Source organism: Euprymna scolopes, chromosome 24, assembly GCF_053919585.1.
Source record: "Euprymna scolopes isolate OS-2025 chromosome 24, ASM5391958v1, whole genome shotgun sequence".
In the NCBI taxonomy this organism is placed as follows: domain Eukaryota; kingdom Metazoa; phylum Mollusca; class Cephalopoda; order Sepiida; family Sepiolidae; genus Euprymna; species Euprymna scolopes.
Window position 1 is genome coordinate 108,188,889 of NC_136505.1, and position 21,387 is coordinate 108,210,275.

The 21,387-nt window shown below is 31.7% G+C and overlaps 1 protein-coding gene and 1 long non-coding RNA gene across 3 annotated transcripts in view; both read right to left on the reverse strand.

Annotated features, from left to right (window-relative positions):
• The window catches only part of LOC145246898 (D(2) dopamine receptor A-like), a 56,392-nt gene extending 47,774 nt beyond the window's left edge, over positions 1-8,618 (reverse strand). The window contains exon 1 of the mRNA XM_080108770.1: positions 4,365-8,618. Coding sequence (XP_079964896.1) covers positions 4,365-4,878 — 514 coding nt within the window. The 5' untranslated portion in view covers positions 4,879-8,618. The remainder of the gene's footprint in view (positions 1-4,364) is intronic.
• A 5,096-nt stretch (positions 8,619-13,714) lies between these two features.
• Positions 13,715-21,387, reverse strand: part of LOC145246899 (uncharacterized) — an 838,675-nt gene continuing 831,002 nt past the window's right edge. For both annotated transcript variants that reach the window (XR_013863205.1, XR_013863204.1), the window contains one exon: positions 13,715-13,923. This is a non-coding gene — a long non-coding RNA (uncharacterized LOC145246899). The remainder of the gene's footprint in view (positions 13,924-21,387) is intronic.

Consider the following 21,387-nt stretch of genomic DNA (forward strand, 5'->3'; position numbering starts at 1 on the left):
TCAGCCAACTTTTAGTCTAAACACTGGAAATTTTACATAAAGTGTATTCAGACAAACGGCAAGCTTGTTAATTGCTTTTTAGCCGAAAATTTGCCTGCCAAGGGGCCAAAGTAAAAAAAACAAACTGATTTTTGCAGAATCTAGCAAACTATTCAACCAATTCTGTGCCTAAACATTTGAAATTTTTCATAAGGGGTATGCAGACATGCAGTAAAATTTTTAATAAAGGTATTAACAGTATATAGGCCCCGAGCAAAGCCGCGTTGAACTGCTAGTATTATTATAGAGCCATGATTTTAAAAGAAAAAAAGTTTTTGTATGCCATCACATAGAATGGAAACCAAAGGCAAAACTGTAGCATTCAAAGCTGGTGACGTTACCACTGTACCAATATGACATGCATATACTATGATTAAAATAAACTAAGATGAATGTGCAAAATAACAATTTTAACTTCTTAAAACGTAAAACTGTTTAAAGACCCATAAAAGAACGGCCCATAAAAAAATCCAATCATTTGAGGTCCCTAGCGCCGTTCCGCGACTTCTAGTTTTGGAAGAGATGAAGTTTGAAAATATGGAGACAGACCGGCTGACACATTGAGTTTTATAATTGTAAATTAGATTACAGTTTTGATTTCGATTCTAGCCGATGGCACAAAACTACTTTTTTATATGTGAAATCACGATACTATAATATATATACAAAATATTGACAAATTAAAATATCATATTTAAACGTATTTAAAGACTGCTAAGCCGGGCGACGCCTGCTAGTTTCTATATATAGAATACACATTATCCATATGATAGCATCACAAATAAAATAACTCTGGGCCTGGCGTTGCTGAATACACAAGGAAAACCATACAACATGACATGAAACTGTTATATAACTGTTTCATTGAGAGTTTCTTATTATAAGTGATGTTGTATCTTAGAGAGAGATAGAGATGTTGTTGTAAGAGAGATTGTTCGTTTATAACGATTCATATATTTTAAATGTTCTTTCTTAGGTGCTGATGGAAGAAGGAGAAGAAGCTCTTAGAATGATGAGATAGTGTTAACTGTTCAGACATTGTGTAGACATGAGATGTCGAGACGTGTATGTAATGACATTTTATAACACAGATATATAGACATATAATACAATTTTCACTTTACCTTTTTAAGAGAATCACAAACACAAGACGACGTTTTTATCAAAACACATAACGGGTTTACCGGCCGTGGTTTCCTCATCAAGAATTCAAAGCTTCACATTTTACTTTCAAAGTGATCGTCTCGCTTCCTAGACGTTCGAATTCAAAACTCCAGACTCTCTCTGAGTGTTTCACTGACTGTCTCTCTGACCAACTAACTAACTAACTCTCACTTCCTATATTGAGAAATCCATGCATGTCCGGCCTCGTGAGCAAAATTCACGTGTCACCAACATGCGCGACTTTGCACGTTTCCCGAACATTATGATTTCCCAATAACCTATTTTTTCTTTGATGTTTTTACAAAGGAATTCAACCTACATATCTAATTTATTTAAGCCATATTTTATTATCCACATTCTTTCTAACAATTGAATAGTTTATTTTCCATCAGAATTAACAATTTACTGGACATTCCATTTAAACCTATTGTTCTTTAAAACTTATGTCCAGGGTTCGATTTCTGCTTTCTCTCACTTTATTTTCATTTTAACTAATCTCTCTATTTTTATACTTACATGAAAAGGGGACAGGCCTTATCATGTAACAAAACCAATATAAAAGTTGTGGGGATCAGAAAAAAAGATATGAGTATCATGATCGGCAGAAAATCCTTCGATAGTCAACATGGTGGAATGTAGTCATTAGCAGATGATTGGATCAGTTATGTAAACGCATCTGTCCATAACAGACTTTGATCGCTCCCTTCCTATTCCCGAGAGGCTGAGTCTTTTTTTTTTCTTTTACATTAGAGGCAGGATGCTACTGAACTAATAAGGAGAGCCTAGTATTTTTTTAGGTCTGGTAAATAGCTGTAGTTAGGTCTATTCGGAATATGTTGTTATATACTAATCCAACTACTCTGTGTGTAACGTTATTATTACTTTTAAAGAAGACCCAAACGTTATATTTAGAGACCCTCTTGACCCGAACTTTAAAGGTAAAAAAAAAATATTTATTTCGTTTGGTTTCGCACACAAGTCGCCGACACGTATTTACAACACGGGTACGCTCGCCATTTCTTTCTCTTTCCCGACAGATAGCATTCTTGTGTTTTAACTATAACCAGTATGTTGCTATATATAAAGTGCTGATGCGGCATTAATTCGGCACGTAAGCCGTCAATATCCGTACATGTATTATTGTATTGCTTATACAGGGCGTCTAAAAAGTCACTGAAGGATTTTGAACTTCAATAGATTCTTTATTTTGTATATCTTTTTGTAATTTTAACACAATCTAAGACCTTGAGAAAATAAAAAAATATGCAAAATTCAAAAATATCTATTTATGAAAAATAATGTTTTCTAAATCTTGCCGATTTTCAGTTTCGCATATTATCTCTCCCTATGGCAATGTCAAATGGCCACCACGTTTCCCAGAATAAACTAGCCCCGACTTTTTCTTGTAGGGATATTTTAAAGCAAGAGTCTATGTTAGCAAACCCTAAACCTTGCAAGAATTGAAAGAAAACATCAGGAACGAAATAGGAGAGTTACATCACAATCCAGAGATTCTGCAATCTGTCATGAATAATGTTTTGGAAAGAGCACAAATATTCGAAGCTGAAAATTGGCAAAATTTAAAAGACTTTATTTTTTTTTTATAAAAAAAAGATTGTTTGAATTTTACATTATAAAACTTCTTAATGTCTTAGTAAGATTGTGTTTAAATGACAGAAAGATATCTTCTAAAATAAAGAATTTATTTAAGTTCAAAACCCGTTAGTCATTTTTTGGACACCCTATATAAGGAGCAAGTGACTAGAATATATGGGTAATGTAGGTTCAGAATAATTCTGATGATGGTTTATTTATAAAACTATTTGTTTTCTTTTATTCTGCAGAGTAACTGCTTATTAAGGGAAAGGCTATTCGAGGAAAGGAATTACAAAAGAGATCGTTAAAACGTAAAAACACCAGTAGAGGACGATTGACGATGATTAATGTGATGCATTAAGTTTTATTATTTGTTGAGAATGATGTCAGGAGTTTATCGACATTGTATTTGAAGATGATCATGTTGTAATCTGAAGGGAGCAATCATGCGGTAATGTGTTCCAGAAACGATAATCTCTTTGTTGAAAGACTGTAGAAATAAACCCGCAGGGCGAAAAAAGAACAGTTATTAGTTGTCAGAACAAAACGAATTCTATATATTATATGTTTATTCTGACTACTGTACTCAACTTGAGTGTCGTTCGCATAATATTTCAACCGATGAAATCTCAGACCTTCTTTAGGTCTATTTGGTCGAACTCGGAAATCTTACTGTCTAACTCGAGCATCCGTACCAAATTTTGAACGGAACCCTTTATTTACCCCTCCCCCATCCTCTCGTTTCGTCCATCATCACTGGATAGAAGTCTTAAGAAATTCCCTATTGTATTTTTGGTAGGAGGCATTACTTTGGTTACTCTTCTCGTATTACTTGCAGATATAATAAATTCAGAAAAAATATGCGAGCGTTTTTGTTGTGAATGTTTTTTTAATGTAAGGTAGAGATAAGTGCTAAGTCGAGCAGCTACAATGAATATAACAGTTAATTAAAGATAGATAGATAGATAGATAGATAGAGAGATAGATAGATAAATAGAGATAGATATAGAGTGAGAGAGGGAGAGATAGAGAAGGGGAAAGTAGACAGAGGCGTACAGAAAAAGAACAACGTGGATGTTTGAGGTGCATTCAATAATTTTCTCGACCTTTTTCGTATGGGCACTTTTATTGACAGTACACACATGAAACTCTAGTTCCGTAGTAATCTCCCTCGGCTGCAATGCTCTTGTTTTACCTTTCCAACGACTTCCGGAATGCGCCGTGGATGTCCTTTTGTTGGGGCCGATCAATGCCCAAAAGTCATAGGAAGCAAGGACTGACCAATCGGGAGATTACTGAACTGTCTTGATACTCATATTTGTCACATTATCCGCATTCTGCATTTTCAATTATTTGTCTGGACATGAAGCGCCCTCAAGACGAGAGTCGGTCATTTCAATTTTGACCTGATGGAGGTCAGGGCATTAAAATCATAAAAATTTGTCAGTCATCTCATAGCATGTATAGCAATAACATAATGGATTTTTAAGAGTCTACGACAATTTTAAATGCCTGTACACAAGAGTCTGGAAATCTATTGAAGGCACCTCGTGTTTTTAACTTACCTTTGAATTCGTTTAAGATACTGAACGGCATCACTAACAGCGATACTAAAAGGTCCGTGACTGCCAACGAGAAGAGAAAATAGTTCGTGACAGTTTGCAGTCTCCTCTCTTTCGCGATAGCCAAACACACGAGGAGGTTCCCCGTGATTCCAAATATGACAAAAGGGGCTGGAATGAGTGCCCACCAGTTTAAAACATCCTCGGTCGCGTCGGCGGAAGGCGGCGTCAGCGTAGTGCCGTCTGTCGTCGTACCGTTCGTGAAGTTCCAATTCCAACACAGGGGCCCGCTACACGGGGGTTGCGTGAAGTCTGGATGAGCGAAATTCGGGATCGAACCGTCGCCCAAGGTTGGGTCAAACAGCTCGATCCCGCCTGAAAGCATCATGTCATCTTGCCGAAAGTTCACTCCGAATGGATCGATTTCTGTGAAGGAGTCCATTATTGATTTCAAATCAAAATGGCGCTCAATGATGTATATGTGTATATACATACATAGACAAACGAGTATATACATATATGTATATATCTATATCGATATATGAATGAAGTAAAAACGTATAAATGTAGTAATTACGTATTGAGGTGGGATTTTTTTAGCACCTCTTTAGATTGTATATGATGATAAAGTTTTTAAGATGTTGTTAATCAGTTAATTTTATAATTTGGCCTTTGTGCATTTGTAAAATATGTACACATTTATTTATCAGGGAAAAAGTTCTCTGGAAGATTATATTTAATTCCACAGTTTCGTATATAAGCAGATGTGTTTGCATCTATTTTTATGATTGGTTTATTCGTTTACAATAAAACAATAGAGCATTTCTTTTCTATATATATTTTTTTCTACTTCACATGTAAAAATAAATTAAGGGCTTGTTTTCATAAAAATATCACGAAATTGGAAAGGAATATCGACATGCACTCTTACAATTTTACAAGAATAAATTATGTTACAACCTGTACACATTGTTACTAGGAACTAACTTTTACACACACGCATTAATATATACATATATGTATATATTTGTATATTTATGTATAAATATATATAAATATATTATTAGCTAAAAATTATGAAGAAATTGAGTTTTGTTGTTTTACAATAATTCTTGGTTTTTGATTTTAGTGATTCCCAAAATATTATTGCATAAAAAAAAAACAAATTTTATAGTCTCTGCGATTTGTGTTTTAATAAATTCCTCAGTTTCTCTCATTCCGCGCCATTTTAACTAATGCGTTTGGCGCCATCTTGATTTACATTTTTCTCAGACATGTAATTCTTTTTACATAATGTACGCCATTTTTTGCGTTCATACATTTTCGGCCATTTTGTTTTCCGCTATTTTTCTTGTACATTTTGCTCAATTTCCGTTTTTAACATGTTTTCAATCATTTAGCTTTTTTTTCTGTTTCTCTTCATTTCGTATTCAATGTTTCCTGAATTTTATTGATATATATTGAACAGTTTTCGTTAATAGTCATGCTGTTCTGTTAGAGCCACAGCCAAACGTTACGAAAGGGTTTGTATCATTGTGAGCTATACATAAATCAACCAGTATTTATATATCAATTGTGTATTTTACATTTTAAATTCTCTAATTAAAGTTTTTGTTTAAAATACTGAACTCATCCTCTTGTGTAAAACCTAATTCACAGTCCAATTACATAGTTCTTAGCCTTTCTAATGTGAACTTAAATTTTTTTAGTATAAAGAGTCTGTTATTTTCTTTTTATTATTTCATAAAACCTAGTTTTTGCAGTGTAAAGATACTTAGGGGGGAGTTAAGTAATAACATATTTGTTAACATTAAAAATTAGTTAATATTACAAAATTAGTTAATATTTTTCTTAAAACTAACCCCAACCATATTTTCCGAATAAACTATCGTATCTATTTTTGTATTAATTTATTAAACTAATCGCCATGTTTTCCGATTAAAACGCTTTTCGTGTCTTTAATCTTGTCTAATATGAAAAATATGTAATTTAATGAAGATCAAGGAGATGACTTTAAAAATAGACTGGTAAAATGAAGATTGAAAATGTTAACAGTTAAAAGACTGCATCATCACAGTAATAAGAGGCGGGATCTGTTTCCAAGCATATGGAGAAGCTCTTTGAAGCATGAAAGTAATATGTTACGTAAATATATCTGATCTGTAACACACACTTTTAATAAAATTTATAATTTTTTAAATGAAAAAAAAATCCCACCAAAAAACCCGATTACCGCAACTTTTATTCAATGTACTTTACGTTATTAAAAAAAAAGCAACAAACAAAACGTTTTAAATGTTTTAGATTAAAATAATCTTGTTTGGAGTGTGTCTTTTATTTTAATTAAAAGGCTCTTTTCATTTATTTTTAACTTCTGAATCTTTAAACATGGCGAAGAAAAAGATAATCCTATGATTTTACTGTTATAAATACTAACTATTATTTAATCAATGTTATAATTATAAACTATCTCTTCTTTTGATTATCTCCCTTGTATAAGAACCATAACTAGAATTCTACGTTACTGCTATTGTTTGTTATTCGTGTTAATAATGATAAAACTCTGTGGACCGACTGGGTATCCTTGCTTCAATCTTGTATTATAATAAAATCGTATTCTTATCTGCTTATTTGTTTGTTTACAATTTAATTAATATGTACAAAAGGTCCACTGTTTCCCAAATTGATTTTCACATTGACAACAAACTTATATACACTTTTGTTCCATTATGATCTCTATTATATACTATTTATTGGAAATAATCTACATTCAATCAGTAACCTCATTTGCATATTATATTAAAGGGAATCTATTTTAATAATTAGCTCGATGTTATTAATTATTTGTTGTAATAGAATCGTTTTAATTGTTCTATTTAGAAATATTTTAATTTAATTTATATTTAATTTAATATTTTTGAATTATTAATATCTGACAACAGTTACGTTTAAAACCGGAAGTAAGTTTATTTATTAAAGTTATGGGAGTTATTTCCCGTTTAAACTATAAAAGTTTATTCGCGTTTGATTTTCATAAACCAAGACGTTCCCTCGTGATTGTATTACAGTTGAATTTAGATTCTAAATGATTAATATACAAATATTAAATTTAACTTTGTCATATGCGTGGGTTTATTATAAAATAATTTGAAGAATGTTTAAATTTATAGGCATTAAATTTCATGTATATTATTTCATAAGGTTTCGGGTTTAATAAAATGTACTTCTAATGAAGTATTTATAGACCATATCCAAATTTGGTGCATTTAAGAAATTGTTAAATAGCACATAACGTGACAAGTTCTTCTTATCTATTACAATTTATTTGAAGCAATCTGTATTAATTATAAATAAACCCGTTTTTTTATTTGCCTGTTTTTATCTAGAGTTTTAACATATGTAAGTAGGAGCGCGAGGTTTCCTCGAAAAGGGTTTCGTTAATCTACTGAGAAATCGATTCGGGTTACCAAACTCTGAAACAATCAAGCTGTTAACGGAAATCAACACAGCTAAAAAAAGCTTCGATGTGGTGTTGAATTAAGAGAAATAACGAGAACTGGACAGAGCGTCCGACGTCAAATTAAACGTCAATTCTATCTGATGCCAGAGCAATTAAACATTGCAACACCCGTAGTGATTTGCAGGGAGCAGGAGTTAGCACCAGACTAAGAGAGACACTCCGAAAACAGGGGAGCCGCTGTGCTAGTGCACTCAGTTGAGGATAAGACGCCGAAACTGGCTGGCGCGGTATCCTGATAATGTCGCTTTTCTCGTGAGTATAGATCCACTAGTGGAGCTGCTGGCGATGAAGCACCGTAAAAGTGTTAATCCTACTTGCTATAAAATCATCTGCCAGACTTCATTACGCTAACGTGGTGTCGCAATAACAACTGTATATGGACGTTTTAGGTTTTCGCTTTTATACCACACACGTTTACAAATGTTTAAAATATAGACTAAAATTCTATTTGATGATAGCACGTAATATATTCTAATCACATTTCTTTTATTGGTTTTTGTACCCAGATGGAAGATATAAGAATTTAAAAAAGTAACATTTTATAAAAAAAAAATGTGTAAAGATTCGAATAATAATGATATTTATCTAAAACACTGCTTTATGTTTTAACTTTTAATAATAAAAAAAACAGTATAAAATTAAGAATCCGTATCTATTTTAGAAATCATTGATAAATTTCCATTTTTTATATACAAACTACACAACGATTGCAATAAAATATTTGCATAAAATTACTGTTTTCAGTTATTAAAGTTAAACGTAAAAACAATCATACTAAAATATAAAAACAAGATTTTCGGAAAATTCAATTACTTTTTCGGAAAATTTAATTACTTTTTTCGATAGAAGAAAATTAGTATTAGATTCAAATCGTAAATTACCTTAAACTTAAACAGTTTTTTAACAATAGAACAAATATTTCAGCAAACAATATTAATATATATTTATCACTTTACCTTTTGTAAAAGAAAATGCAATTAATTAAATTTGTTAAAATACAGTAATAAATATTATAATTGTCGATTTAAAGTAACTCTTTAATATTCATAAAGAGATATAAAATTAATGGAAGACTAAGGAACTATCTTTTCAAATGAATGTGTAATGAAAACAATTTGATAATTTAGTAATAATTTTATATGAAAAAATACAATAATAAAAATCACAATTTCTTATTAAATATATTAATGGATGAATTTTAAAATTGTTATTAATTATATTCAAATTATTTAATTATTTTCCTTTAATGCAAATGAACGAAATTAATATTAATAATATTAATAATAATAATAATTTATAATTCGAACCAATGAAAATTCCCATTAAATTTCATTATAAAATAGAAATGCTTTTAAAATTTTCTAATTATAATTTTAAAATATATTTCAAGATACGTGTTTTTAACAACGTAATTAAAATGTCATTTAGTACATTCAACTTATAAGTTCTTATTAAAATTGTCAATATTTGTAAATTATAAGTGGTAATAGTTATAATGTAAGATGTGAAAATAAACGTTGTTTTAAATAATTAAATTTTTCTCAAAAAAAATTAATTAAATCTATGTGATACAAAAATACCGATGTTTCAAATCTCCAGTTCAGGATATTAATCAATTTAAATGCGATTATGTACCTGATTAGTTTAATAAATGTGGGATTGTCGAATATCACGATAAACTGTAGCAACCGGATTTCTTTTCTGGTTAGGAATATTACACAGTATCGATGTACAAAAATATAAAAAATATATTGATCTTTTTGATTTTATTCTCATATCTTTTTATAAAGTGAGTATTTTAAATTATATATTTTTGATGCTGAACCAAATTTAAACAATTATTAATTTTAAATGTTGGTTTCGATTATTACCCTGCACTATAGTCATTTACTTTATGTAAATCGTTATTTATGATTGTATCTGCTATTTTATACATAAAGCCTCATACGTCGTATCAACTATCTCACATATTAAACCCGTTGAAAACAAGTATTTTTAGATTATTTAGCAGTTTGGTGTCTAATTTTAATTACGATTCCCCAGTGTCTATGCCTGTGTTATATATGCCTGAAACACCAAAACATTTTTAGCGCCGCAATTTCCATAGACTTAAGGTTGTGCTAGTAGCAATATATCGCAGCTAAAGATTGTTTCAACTGTACTCTGTAGTTTTATTTTTCTATTAATATATAGGTGATAGCAATAGCAATATATAAATATAACCCAAGTTTTAATTTCGTCAACTATTGATAACTTTAAAAAATTACTTATAAAATATATAACTTATATATTAAATGTAAAACTTTATTTTTATAACCATTGTTTTTTCCCGGATATAAACTAGTTTCTGAGGAGACATGTCTTTAAATTACAACCTAATTGTATCACATTAATTTTTCTTTAGGTTTTATTGTCTGATATGCTGATATGTTTTTTAATTAAATATTTCCATAGTCCCATTAAATTTACAGTTATAATATAAATCCAATTAAAAATACACCCGTTTCATGGATATATAAACTATTTCATATACAAAATATATTAATATAATCCAAGTTTAAATTTGGCCAACAATTGGTAACTTAAAAATTATCTTATAAAATACGTAACTTATTATTTATAAAATGTTTTAAATTTGAATGAAATTAAATGGCTATTTGATTTTTTATGACCGTTTGTTTTCTGAAAATAAACTAGTTTCTGGGGTGACCTATCGTCAAAATTATAACGGAATTAAGATACTTTTATTTTTCATTAGATTCTCTTGTCTGATGATTTTTTAATTGAATATTTCTATAACCCGTTTAATTTACAATTATAGTGGAAGTCCTATTAAAAATGCATAAATTGCATTAATATATTTATAAACTATTTTATATACAAAATATATTTATCTTATGTACAGAATTTACATGGTTATAATTAATTCGACCGATATAAACTCAAATCTTTATAATTTACAAGATTCCTATAAATTACGTTAATTTAATAATTACGTGAATCTAAAAACATTTTATGGTTTCAATTTGCTAGTAGTACATAACACTATCCACATAACGCAATATGGTCTTAAAACCTTTCCATTTGCATATTTTTTTTTCGTTTTACTTTGGTATAAGAATATAAAATGTCATTAATTATAACCTATCTAACTAGGTAGTTTATCAACGACAATAAATGACATAAAACAATATTTCAGAGTTCTCAACACTTTAATAAACAGCGTTCGCTCATCAACAGTCCAGTATCAACAATTTATTTCTATAAATACGCTATGCGTCTGTTTACAAGTGATTTCTAATTATCAATATTTTATAATTTTGTAAAGTATTCACAATTTTCTTCTATAAATACGCTATGCGTCTGTATACAAGTGGTTTATAATTATCAATATTTTATAATTATCAATATTTTATAATTTTGTAAAGTATTCACAATTTTTTTCTATAAATACGCTATTCCTCTGTATACAAGTGGTTTATAATTATCAATATTTTATAATTTTGTAAAGTATTCACAATTTTTTTCTATAAATATGCTATGCGTCTGTATAAAAGAGTTTTTAATTTTCAATATTTTATAATTTTGTAAAGTGCACTTGACTTTATATTGACGCTTATATGATTAAATGTTGTATTTGTCGACTTCCGGTACGGAAAATCAGTCAAGGAGTTAGTCTAATTACGACAGCAGTTTATTTATTAATCCATTACAAACTTAATACTAACATTAATTTTCATTAATTAAATTCCAGTATTATTATTTTAATTAATGATAACCAACTTACATGTATTATCTGTAATCTTTTAAAAATTAACTAATTTGAAAGAATTATGTAAAAATGGTACCTCTTTGTAATAAATTATTTTTATAGTCTTCTTTTAGATTATTTTATAAGAATCCAAAGCATATAGTTGGATTCATTCGTGTTGATAGACTATGGATACCCACTGAAAGGGTGCCTGCGCGTGAAATTCTTGTGGCAAGAGTTGCGCAATCGCCAACCGCACCCCAAAGCATATACAATCTTAATATCAAACATAAAAAATAAAACTGTTCTTTAACAGAGAAAATGTTTCGTTAGTATGTGGTGTTTCAGCAAAATACCAATATTTTCGTTGGTCGTCTGTTTATGCAATATCATTCTGCGGGCTATGATGGAAGCGATGACAGATTAAAATAACCTTTTAAATCGTTTGATTTTTCTAATTCTTACAAATTATATATATATATATATATATTAAATAATATCATATATTTATATTTGTATAACTATTTTTATGTGCGCGTAGTAATTTTATAGCTGAGTTCAATTATTTTTTTTTATTGAAAACGAAATCTTTTGTTGCATTTTAATGTTAGATTTATATAAATATTCAGTTTTTTTTTTCTAAATGTCAGATATGCTTAAATATCTTACTACAAGACTTCATTGGCACGTTCAGAAGATTTTTTCTTAGAATGTAATGCGTTTTAAATATGCGTGAAAAAAATTATTAATTTCATTTATTAGATCCAAATAAACAACATTCTTTAAATGGATACAATCAACATGCCGTACATTTATTGAAGCGGTGTAATTTAAAATTTTCCCCTTGAAAATATTCGTGTAGGGATTTCATGGTGAAGACTAAATTCAACCAGAAGCGACTTATTTGTATAGCCTTTGTGAAGCAGGGATGTATTGCCATTCATCGCATAAATATGACCGATAAGCTTAAGATATAGATAGATCAAATAAAAATCCAGAAAATATGTCATAAGGTTGAAAGCAAAATTGCGCTTGACAAGAGCGTCATTGGTTTGGGTTTTGTGTCAGTGTTTGTTAGGAGATGATAATAGTTAAGCGATTAACGACACAAACTGAAGACCTGGGTCGTCCAAGTTCGAATCCAGTTCGTTCTGCGGAAACGCTTTTACTTCGGATGTTGGTAACCCTACCGTAAGTATCCGATGTTTTTTTCGAAAGAATTCTAATTAGAAAAATATCGGCGAAACTAATGCCAAGAATAGAATCATCTGATTCATACATAAATGGATTATTAAATTGAAAAACGATTACTTTGTTCAGTGAATTATAAGTAAATTTAAAACTATATTAAACATAATATAGCGATTATCTAAGAACGTCAATTTGCTTGTATAATTTTTTGTTACGTCTGCAATTCAGAAAAAAATCATTTTAATATCACGACCTTTACTTTGAGAGTTTAGTAACAGATTTCAACAATTTAAAGCTATGTAATATTTACTTTTATATTTTTTAAACTTTTGTAAATACAGCTCACCCGTGGATTAATAACAGACTACCCCATATGTTTTGTAAAATAAAAAGAATAATGGCGAAAAAATTATTTCAAACAAAAATGTCGTAACTTCCGGTTTGTTAAAATAATTAAAAATACATATTGTGAATTAGCTCTTATATTTATGTGATGTTTAATTTTAAAATCCCCAGATTCAGGTTATGCCCAATGGTAAATTATATGAAAATACATTAATGAAATCTAACGAGATGAAAGAATACGAATTTAATGAAAGCTACTGTTACAAGTTGCTGTTCATATTGGAGATTATCCGCCCTTGCAAAAAGCTGTATGCTCTAAAATATAATATTCTAATAGGAACTCTCTAGTATATAACTGACTATAATCAATCACTTATTTTATACTAAACTATAATAATCTACTTTGTATTTTTATTACATTCCAGGAGTGTATGACGCGTTATTGTACGTTGATGAAGATTCATAGCGATGCGATCCGTTGGTTATGAGTGTAATTCACTTTTATCGATCCAATTATTGTTTATTTGATTATTGCAATTTCCATGATTGGTCTCAGGAACGGCGTTTACAGTTATTATATTAGTCTATTGTGTTTAAATCATTTCCTTTGAAATCCCTGTGCGGACTTTATATTGCGACATAACCAGTCATTTTTTTTTTTGGTGATGCGGATGAGATTTTCTTTCATAAAAATGTTTACCACGGTTTGCAGGAGGAATGTGCCACAGTTTGCTACTCGCCTTTAAACAAGGAATCTGAAAATATAAAATAATAATAATAATAATAATAATACTAATAATAATAATAATAATAATAATAAAAATTATAATAATAATAATAATAATAATGATAATAATAATAATAATAATAATAATGGTAATAATAATAATAATGATAATAATCATAATGATGATGGTAATAATAATAATAAAAATCATAATGATATAATAATAATAAAAATAATAATAATAATAATAATAAAAATTATAATAATAATAATAATAATAATAATAATAATAATAATGATGATAATGGTAATAATAATAATAATGATAATAATAATAATGATGATGGTAATAATAATAATAATAATAAAAATGATAATAATAATAGTAATAATAATTATAATGATAATAATAATAATAGTAATAATAATAATAGTAATAATAATAGTAATAGTAATAGTAATAATAATAATAATAATAATAATGGTAATAATGGTAATAATAATAGTAATAATAATAATAATAATAATAATAATAATAATAATAATAATAATAATAATACCACACGGGACACCGCAGAAAATTGCTTTTTACATCAGCCTGTATAATTTTCTGTTTCGTCATCCGCAAAAGTTCGATGTCCATTGTCGGCTAAATATTGTTTAAATCCAAAAAAATAAACAAATAAATGAATAAATAAATAAAATAAAAATAAAAAAAATAAATGTCTATTTTTATTTCTTTATGTAAAATATAGCAATTCAATTATTTTGAAAATAATAACTAGTATCTTTTTTATTTTTATAGGGTAAAAATAATTATCAGCTACACATTTTTCAAATCAACAAAATGAATGACAACGGGACGATATAATTTGATTCTAGAACAATTTATTTAAAAATCTGAAAATCGAAAATCGATAATCGAAAAAAAATCCGATTAAAAAATGAAGTCCGTTATTTACTAAATGGAACACCTTTTATGCAACCTAGCATAAAAATTACATTTGAGAAGTTCTACCACAGCCCAGAACAATTGTCCAGCTTATGACATCAACTCTTTTATAAGACAGAGGCGTGTTCGAAACGAATGCTGCGTTTTAGAGCACAGTTGAACCATAATACTTGAATTTCGTACGTTTTACTTCAATTTAAGTGATTATGAAAAAATAATCTTATAAATTCAACAGTAGGTTCTTTGATATGACAGGGGCGCGTTCGAAATGACTGTTTCTGTTTAGAACACAGTTAAACCTTCATACATGCATTTTGCATTTTAAACTCCACGCGAAACTATAATGTACAGATAATTTTATAAAATACAATAGATTCTCTACAGTGCAATATATTGTGGACTAAATCACTGCGGGAAAGCATGTAAAGTTTTCTTTCCAGTACACTTCGAGGGTGTCCCTAACTAGATCAGGCAATTAATCGATTTGAGTAAAAAATTAGCGATTTCACCGATTTCGATAACAATAAAAGTTTAGGCGAGGAAAACATTTGTGGATCCTCAATCAATCCCGGACTACGTCGAGTCTCCCTGCTCGTATTTACTAATCGGACAATGTTATTATTAATACGCGCGAAAGTTGACGACGTACTATGAATGTGAAATTGATTATTATCATTAAAGAGATTATATTTTTTTAGTGTCATTTTCACAGTGTTTCGGTCGATGTAACCTCCGATCTTCTTTCAGGTGTATCTTGCTAAATTCTAGAATATTTTTTTGTCGAACTCTGGAATTTTGACGGAATTTGGAACGGAAGCCTTTATTTACTTTACTAGGGTAGCATTCTCTCGTTCCGTCAGCCATGACTTAATAGGGGTTTTACGTAATTCGAAATTGTATTTTTTGGTCGCCCGCACTGAGAATTGAACCTTCAACATTCAAGAAGATATCATTATTACAGTTAATTTTCCAAATACTCTAAACCCTGCACCACGGATTCTTGCGAAAAAATTCGCGAGTTTGCCAGAAACATTCCCGAGTTCGACTGAATCGTTGTGAAAATAACATTCCAGATAAGAACAGTATGCGGAAGGATCCAAATAATATTCATCCTCATCTAAAAATTCTGAATCATAAAATACTTTTATAATATTACAAGGAACATGAGGAGGAAGAGATATATTGACAACGTTGCCAAGGTTTCTGCAGAAAAAGGTGGGCTCCCTCTACCGTGCTAGAAAGCTGCTTACGCCTAAAAGAATTCTATATCTCTACAAGATAACAATTTGCCCATGTATGGAGTATTGTTGTCACATTTTGGCTGGTGCATCTGCTACTAGTCTTTCGCTTCTGGACAGGGTTCAAAAGAGAGTTGCCAATCTGATGGGTTCTGAACTGTCATCAAAGCTTCAGCCTCTGTCCCATCGACAGAATGTTGGATTCCTCTGCCTGGTTTACAAGTATCTTAATCGTGAATGCTCCGAGGAACTAAAAGCCCTTGCACCCTTTCAAAGTAAATACCCTGGACAAACTCGACAAGCAGCAAAATCCCACCCCTACACAGTAGAGATCCCTAGATGTAAGAAGGATATCTACTCTAATAGTTTCTTCTCCAGAATTGCTAGATTTTGGAACTCATTTCCGAGTTCCTACTTTCCCAACTGTACTGAAATGCAGAAGTTCAAGTGTAATGTGAACGGAAATCTCGCTGCTCAACTCCCTACATAGTATCCCTGCAATAGTAGCCCCCTACATCCAAGTTGCACTTTGCCATGTTTGGGGTGAAAATGGAATTAAAAAAATCAAAAAGTCCTGATATTTTTCGAGTTTGTACGGATGAAAATAGAAACCTTTGTCTAGTAGAAAATTTGATTCCGAGGGGTGGGGACGCGCGTAGTCAGAGAAAAATCAATGGTAAGCGACTGTTTCGATAGCTCAAAACGATTTTGAAGGCTTCTGGAAAGAGATGAAGACTTGTTATTCTTCCACACTCCAAAGAGCACCACCGAGCGTAAGTAAAGAAATGAAAGATATATAGGACCTGAAGAAAATCAATATAATACCAATTATTGTAGGAGCACTAGGAACAACTCCTCATAAACATGGATAAAAGACTAGGAGAAATCGGAAATAAAAGAAAGACTTAAGCTTTACAACAGACAGTAATGCTGAAAACACCTGAAAACTTAAGGAAAACACTTGAATGTAAAAACTAACACATATAAGCTATAACTGCTGTGTGTCAATAACGCGGTCAATGCGGTACTAGCTTGAACCAGCTTGCTTGTGTTCAAGTTAAGTCCAAAGAGGTAAAAAGGTTACCGGTGACAAATATCAAACATTTTACTTTTTTTTTACATGGAAGTCACCACTTATCAAGGCCCGAAGGTCACTCGAGGATAAGGGTTATTGCGTGTACATTAATCAATGGGACAATATCGTAGCAATCGTTAGTAATGGAGATTTGATAAAGTGTCTTACTTAAGGGGCCGGTTTATCAGGAATTTGTTTATGTTGGACTTGAAGACATCCAAGTTGTAGTCAGGTGGGAAACAGGCAAACGGAAGAGAGTTCCACTGACGTGCACTTCAAAGAAAGAAGCTTTGTTCATGGAATCTACGTTTTGATTTAGACACAGATAAAGAATGGGGAACATTACTGCCAGTGATTTCAGCTAGAGGGGTGTTTTTCGTGAAACATTTGCGAAGGGGGCAGAGATTGGAGTTCAGACGAGTACTTCCCATAGAAATAACGATAAAACAACGACAGGCTCGCAACGTCCTTCATGTGGGAGAGAAGTTGCAAGGAAGAGAAAAGGGCATCCCCCACTAGGCCACGAAGTCTATTTTGTACTCTGTCAAGGCAGGATAGGCTGTTTTTAGCAGCTCCTGCCCAGATATGACAGCAGTACACCATCCTTGGACGTACTTGGCTTTTACTTGGGTCGACGAACGCACTACACCGAGGGATTAACAAGATGTCACGAGGTCAGTGCGTGTTGAGTGCAGGTTGTGCTGACAAGATGTGTCATCCCCACGCACTCGTCAATATATAAGGTGGTCCTGGATATGACCTTAAACTATATCCGGTGGTGAGGCCCCAGCTTGTGGGCTTTGGGGAGTGTGGAGCGACCTTTTAATTGCGATTGCTCTTAGGTCCACTCTGGCCCGGAGTGGTAGTACCTGTTAGGGTCCCAACTATGGGTTAAATAGAAACCGATTTGAAAACAACAAATATAGTCTATTAAAAAAATTTTCTTCAAAATCTTTGGATTCGGCATTAAATAATCTGAAAAGCGTTGATATGCCGTAAAGCAAAAACAACCAACGAATATATAAGGAGGAGACACACGTGGGCGTAGTCATTAGTCAGTTAATAAGTCATAACAGGAGATTCACATAGATTTTAGAAGAGTTTGTTTCAGGAGTCAGTCTGTCTCTAATTCCAAGAAGATAGAAGACGTTGTAGAAGCGACAAGATCGGGGGTTGATTGTAAATAAACGATACCTTACTTCTAAGGATGCCTCAGAGAAACTGGGACGCGCCTTGTACTATGAAAATTGAAAAAAAAAAACAGATGTGCGGAATGACTTCATTTTTTATAGCTTCTTTCCTTATGCTATATATATGACAGTCCTCATCCATGAAATTCTTTATTTGGCCAATCAACTCCTGTGTTCTAACTTCCTTACTCCTCCCATACATCTTATCATCCCCTACAGACTCTCCACCTTGAATTGTTCATTCCCCTCAAAAACTGATATTCGATTCATGTAAGATGGTCCAAAAGCAGTCTGAAGCATTCTATACGTTTCGTTGGCATTTTTTCATAATTCGAAGCAGAATTTAATTGCATATCGTTCTTCAAAAATGTCCCCGTGTCGAGATTACATTTTTGAAATTCACCAACCATGACAATCAGGCTTTAGTAGAGGGTATTCCAATTCCCGCTGTAGCTGTCCATTTAAACCTGAAACCATAAAAATTAGTCAGCTATCTCATAAGATGTATAGCAATGACATACTGAATTTTCGAGAACCTACGACAATTTAAATGCCTGAAGAAAAAGAGTCTGGAAACTTATTGAAGGCACCTCGTAATTTAAATTTTAAAATTCTGGAAAATTATTTAAGGCATAGTTATCCTATCCGCATTTTCAAGGTTCTGTATGCATAATGAGCATAAATTGATGTTATGGCTAGCTATGGATTACTGAGTATATTAATTATGGCAAAAATAAGCGTGCTTTAGCATACAAGAGTAGCCACCAATTTTAACATAAGGAATTACATTGCTGCTAGACTGGAATTCTTTATTTGGTCAATCAACTCTGGTGTTCTCACTTCCGTACACCTACCACATCTACCATCACCCCATAAGACTCCCTGCCTTCCTTGAATGTCTTATGCTTTTTTTTCAATGAAGTCAACACTTATCAAGGCCCGGAGGCCACTCGGGGATAAGGGTTATTGTGTGTACAGTAATGAATGGAATAGTATCGTAGTAATCGCTAGTAATGGAGATCTGATGAAGTAATTGGTTTATCATGAACTTGTTTATGTTGGACTTGAAGACATCCAAGTTGTAGTCAGGTGGGAAATAGGCAAACGGAAGAGCGTTCCACATGCCTGCACTTCTAAGAAAGAAGCTTTGTTCATGGAATCTACGTTTTAATTTTGACACAGATAAAAAGTGGAGGAAATCATTAACAGTGGTTTCAGCTAGAAGGGTGTTTTTCGTGAAAGATTGTCGAGGGGGATCAGAGATTGGAGTTCAGATGAGCACTTGCCATGGAAATAACGATAAAACAACGACAGGCTCGCAACGTCTCTTTAGTAGGAAAGAGGTTGCAGGGAAGAGAAAATGGCATCCTCCCACTAGGCTACGAAGTCTATTTTGTATTCTGTGCTACTCCAAAACTGCTGCTCGATCCATGCAAGGTACTTCAAAAGTAGTCTGAAGCTTCAATATGTTTCTGGGACATTTTTTCAAGTTTTAAATAGTATTCTCTTGAATGTCTTTCTTCTAAAGTGTCCTCACGTCTTGGTTGCGTTTTTTTAAATTCACCAGCTGTGACAATCAGGCTTTAGTAGAGTGTATTCCAATTCCTGCTGTAGTTGTTTATTTGAATCTGAAATCACAAAAATTGGTCAGTCATCTCATAAGATGTATAGCAATAACATACTGAATATTCAAGAATCTGTGATAATTTTAAATGCCCGGGAAAAAAAGATTTGAAACTTATTGAAGGTACCTCTTACGTTGAGATTTTACTGTTGGTTGGTTTGGTCGAGGATATTTATGTTGAGGAGGCCATAATGCTGCAAGTTCATGAAATCACATTCGATTGAAATAACTATGAAACAACGAGATGGAACACTGGTGATAAAAAGAATGATGTAAATATAGCCCACTCAATCATGTTTATTTTTTGTATTGATCAGGTTCAAATGTTACGTAAACCGAGATTAGAAGATCGATATTTTATAAATTGTTATCTACTTTTAGCATAGGATTTATTTTCAATCATATCGCTCGAGTAATTTTTTGTGAAAAGACATTAATTCTGTGCAGACTTGAGCATCGATTAGTTACTGACAAGTGCTACGTTTAAATGAATTCAAATTTATTTTAAGAAATAAAAAAAACTGCAACAAGCCATGCAAAAGTGAAAAAAATGCATTTTTTAAATGGAAATCCATCCAGACAAGGCATGAATCTACTTGATGTAAGAGGCTAAAAATTGATAAACTACAACTTCAAAATAAAAAAAAAAAACGGATCAACGATAAAAGTATAGATTACAAAATAATACCCACCCTTAAAATATGGAAACACGAAAATAAAACAAACAGAAAAGAAGAAGTCATATTAATTCGACTTCAAATATGATCTTCACATTTAACCCACATTTATTTATTAAAACCAGACCAATAACCAAATTGCCAATGTGGATATATACTAACTATAAAACATATTTGAGAATGGTAAAAATACGAGCTCACTAAGAGCATTGATTAGTTACTGAAATGTGCTACGTTTTATTATGTATAACTCTGGGTGGTTCCTATGTAGAGAAAGACTAATAACTGTGCCAAGTTTCGTTGCTCTACTGCTATGGGAAGTGGGTCAGGGGCATTACTTATTGCACGCTCCTCGTAAGTTATCAAAATGCGCACAATCTCTTATTTTTTACGGTTGGGATAACGGTTATGTTTATGTTTAGGCTAAGAGTTAAGGTTTACAATTAGGGTGAGGATTATACGTTTCTCCCATCGTTGGATGCAGCTCTGGAGACCGTTTTTTGTAGAACACCTCAGGTTGGTCCTCCATCCACGACGTGACTTCAGAAATCAAGGCTGCATCATCTGGGAAACGCTTTCCTTTCAAAAACAACTTCATAGCTGGGGAGAGGTGAAAGTCAGAGGGTGCAGGGGCAGGAGAGTAGGGAGGATGGGGGAGGATTTCATAACCACACGCCATGCTTCTGATCTGGCGACATGTGAGTTGTGGACCGGAGAATTGTCCTGCAGGAGGAGA